Raw genomic sequence first — 3,902 nt, 5'->3', positions numbered from 1 at the left:
AAATAGAGGAACACAACTGATTGGTCTGCCTTGGAGCCTACTTGTCTCGAACCCGAGCCACTCTTAAAAGAATTTGAATAGTTTTAGTGATTACAGAGCTAAGAATATGAAATGTGTGTGTAAAGCGAGAATCTGATCCTCTAATGAGAGGATTCACCTCTGTATTTATAGGACAACAGTTAGAGTTATACATGGTAACTAAATCTGTTAAGGAGATAATGATCCCGATGATCTTGGGCGCCTCAACGGTTGATAAAGTGACAGCCGGCGAAAAATCCATTACAGGTCGGATTTCTCGCGTTTGTGTCAACTAGCGCCCCTCCGGTTTGTGATCCCTCGTGCTTTATTCTATCCGACTGGTCGAAACCGAACCGGTGATCCCTCGGGCTTTATTCTATCCGACTGGTCGAACCCGATCCGACGTTACATCTCAAAGCCAACTCTCATGTCTTGCTCCGATCTCCCGTCGACGGACCCAAATATTTTATCCCGGTTTATAACGTATACAGTGATGTTTACATTTTTGTATCTTGCTAGTGGTTCCTTGAGACTATTAAACATGATTTTACTTTTTCTCACATTCCATACTATTTCTTCTCAATGTATACACATTGTAGTCGATAATAAGTGATATTTTAGCATTTCAAATTTAAGTAATTTTTCATAGGAGTTGCTTAATGTAATTTATATATATAAAAAAAATCTCTTAATTAATGTTATTCAAAGATTTTCGTAACGGGTGTGCCAAAATCTAAAAAATCCCTTATTATGAAAGAAAGGAGTACTATTTAATGATTTGTTGGCTAATTTAATAGAAAAAGGGAACTATTCATAGGAGTAGCACACCAAAACACCATTTCATTTCGTATTTTATCTAAAAAACACTGACTAACATTGTCATCGTTATGTTTATTTTTGTTCTTATTTTTTCAAATTGTCCGAATTATGAGCCAAGCCATTCCCTTTTCTTCGACATCATTTGGCCTCACATGTAATGACTGGTTCAAGAAATTTCCCATTAATTTCTTATGCTCTCTTTCTTCCCCTATAAATTCAGATCCATCTTTTTTGTTAGCATTGGCAGGTTTCTAAATATTAAAGTTTGTCTTACCTGGTATCCCCCTTTCCTCCTGCTAGCAGGAAAACCAAAAAAAAAAAAAAACCAAAAAAAAAAAATATGGGAAAGCTTTTGGTGAATGTTTTCCTAGTAACATTCTTGTTTTTTCTAGGGAATAATGTAGAAGGCCTTGGGGTGAACTGGGGTGACATCTCCTCCCACAAGTTGCCTCCTAAAGATGTGGTCAAAATGTTGCAAGAAAATGGCATTAAAAAAGTGAAGCTTTTCAATAATGATGAGACCATATTAAATGCCTTGGCTGGAACAGGAATTGAGGTCATGGTTGGCATCTCTAATCAACTCCTCAAGGATTTGGTCAATCCTGATATAGCAAAGAAATGGGTAAAAGAAAATGTCACTCGTTATGAGCCAAAGTCTCCTAAAGGTGTTAATATCACGTAAGTGTTTCTTTTTAACTTTATATGTTTGTCATATGTTCTTATATACAATATAACACGATTCATAAATTATGTACAAGTTATATTTTGTTATTTATTGGTGCAGACTTGTAGGTGTTGGTAATGAGCCATTCTTGAGAGATTATAAGGACACGCTGACAAATGTGACAGGGCCAGCATTAGAGAACATCCAAAATGCATTGAATGATGCTGGACTTGGTGATACCACTAAAGCAACTGTACCTCTAAATGCAGACGTTTACTTGTCACCAAGCTGGAATCCTGTTCCTTCTGCCGGATTTTTCCGTGCTGACATCGTCGATCCACTTAACTACATTCTTAAGGTCTTGGACAAGAACAATGCTCCTTTCATGGTCAACATTTATCCTTTTCTTAGTCTTTTCTATGGAAATGGTGCCTTCCCCTTCGATTACGCCTTCTTTGATGGTGTGAGCAATCCTCTTAAGGACAAAGATGGTGTTGAATACACCAATTGCTTTGATGCCAATCTTGACACTTGTGCAGCTGCTCTAGCTGGAGCAGGGTATAGCAACATGACTATTACGGTGGGAGAAATGGGATGGCCTACAGATGGAAACCCTTATGCCAATGTGACATTAGCTGAAAAGTTTTACAAAGGATTTGTATCATATCTTTCCAAAGGAAAGGGTAGCCCACGTCGCCCTGGCTACATTGAGGCCTACATATTTGCCTTATTTGATGAAGATAGGAAGAGCACACTCCCAGGAAACTTTGAGACACATTGGGGACTCTACTATGATGACGGCACACCAAAGTTCCCTCTAGATCTTAATGGGAAGAACAAGACTCTTGCGTCTGTACCAAATGTGGAGAAACTCCCCAAAAAATGGTGCGTGATAAAGCCAGATGTTAAGAATTTTACAGCCCTTATGTCATATGCTTGTGACCGTGCAGATTGTACACCCCTTACTAATGGATCATCTTGCCAAGACCTTAGTGACGCTGCCAAGGCTTCATATGCAGTGAATGCCTATTTCCAATCCCAGCAACAAAAAGATGAGAGCTGTGATTTTGAAGGAAAGGCAACAATAACCACAAACGATCCATCTCAAGGAACTTGCAACTTCACCATTGGCTTCAAGACACTTACTGCTCTTTCAACTTCTCCTTCCCCTCTGCCTTCTTCGGATCACTCATCATCTTCAGATGCCAAGGCTCCTTCCTCATCATCTGCTTCTCCTTCATCTAAAAACTCTTTGGCCTTTGCTTCTTTGGGAGTCCTGTTTCTTGTTTCTCTATTTTTCATGTAGATGAATCATATATTGTTATTTAATAATTTGTGATTCTTCCTTTCATACCCTTTAGGATTCTTGTTTTTGTGGAGAGTCGAATATTTAAATGTAATCTCGTTTGAAATAAAATGTGCGGATCAGAAGGACGTTACTTGAGCTCCATTATATTTGCAAGCACGTCGATCATGTTTTTATTGCATGTAGTATATATGTCAAGTTTATACAAAATACATGCTATACCACTTGATTATTAAATATTCATAAACCTCTATCTGATGCGGTGGATATTATGATGTTTTTTTCGATTTCAGACTCTTTTGGAGGTGGCTTAGAGGAAGAAAAATTCTAACAAAAATCTATGAAAAGTTAGACAAAATGCATTCTCTAATTCGTTTGCTTAGTATGCAACTGCAAACCCAAAATAAAAACAATTTCAGTTGGGAAAGAAATAATTTTAACTTTTCTTCCCTATTATCTCCTTTAGTTCCCATATAACATGTAGTTATTCTTTATATTTAATAACATTTCAACGCTCCGTGCAATAAATTAGTAATTTCATAAATTATATTTTTATTAATTTAGTTTAGACAGAAGTGACTAAAATTTTGATTTATATGAATACAAAAATTAATTATAAACGGATTAAATCACAATATATAGTTTTTAGAATTGGACTGTATTTTTGTTCATTAACATATTTTCTTTTAAAGATCGAAGAAAAAAGGGTTTACTCAGTGAAATATCAATTATTTGGGTGTGTGGGTGGGGGGTTGAGTTTAACACTTGTTTTCTTAGTTAATACATAATAAATGTAGGGTGAAAATAATTTATTGCACCCCTCAACTTTACTCTAACAATCAAATTCCCCTTCAACTTTGAATCAGTGACACTCTCGCCTCTTGCTCTACGCAATATTTACATTTCCATTGACATTTAAATTCTCCATTTACATAATACATTTTTATATCAAATATAATATTAATTGTTGTTATTTCAGGCTATGACCTAAGAACTAAAAGTCCAAATTCTTTGAGAAACTATGCAAGAAGGTAAATTGCGGAATGTAAATCAACACAAGTATTTTTAGCGTGAAAATGCTCTTGCTCAAGGGAG

General features: G+C 36.2%; 1 protein-coding gene across 1 annotated transcript; it reads left to right on the top strand.

Annotated features, from left to right (window-relative positions):
- The first annotated feature begins 1,070 nt into the window (after window positions 1-1,070).
- LOC132638474 (glucan endo-1,3-beta-glucosidase 8-like) lies at window positions 1,071-2,966 on the top strand. The gene is made up of 2 exons (XM_060355337.1): window positions 1,071-1,515; window positions 1,622-2,966. Exons 1-2 carry the CDS (start codon window positions 1,178-1,180, stop codon window positions 2,805-2,807), a joined length of 1,524 nt encoding a protein of 507 aa, XP_060211320.1. The 5' UTR covers window positions 1,071-1,177; the 3' UTR covers window positions 2,808-2,966.
- Window positions 2,967-3,902: the final 936 nt, after the last annotated feature.

Source organism: Lycium barbarum, chromosome 4 (assembly GCF_019175385.1).
Source record: "Lycium barbarum isolate Lr01 chromosome 4, ASM1917538v2, whole genome shotgun sequence".
Taxonomy (NCBI): Eukaryota; Viridiplantae; Streptophyta; class Magnoliopsida; order Solanales; family Solanaceae; genus Lycium; species Lycium barbarum.
Note: the sequence above shows the minus strand (reverse complement) of the source record. Positions and strands in the feature narration are given on the sequence as shown.

Coding starts and splice junctions, on each gene's coding strand:
- LOC132638474 (XM_060355337.1), top strand. CDS start 1,178: ATGGGAAAGCTTTTGGTGAATGTTTTCCTAGTAACATTCTTGTTTTTT. Junction 1,516..1,621: donor CCTAAAGGTGTTAATATCAC/GTAAGTGTTTCT, acceptor TTATTGGTGCAG/ACTTGTAGGTGTTGGTAATG.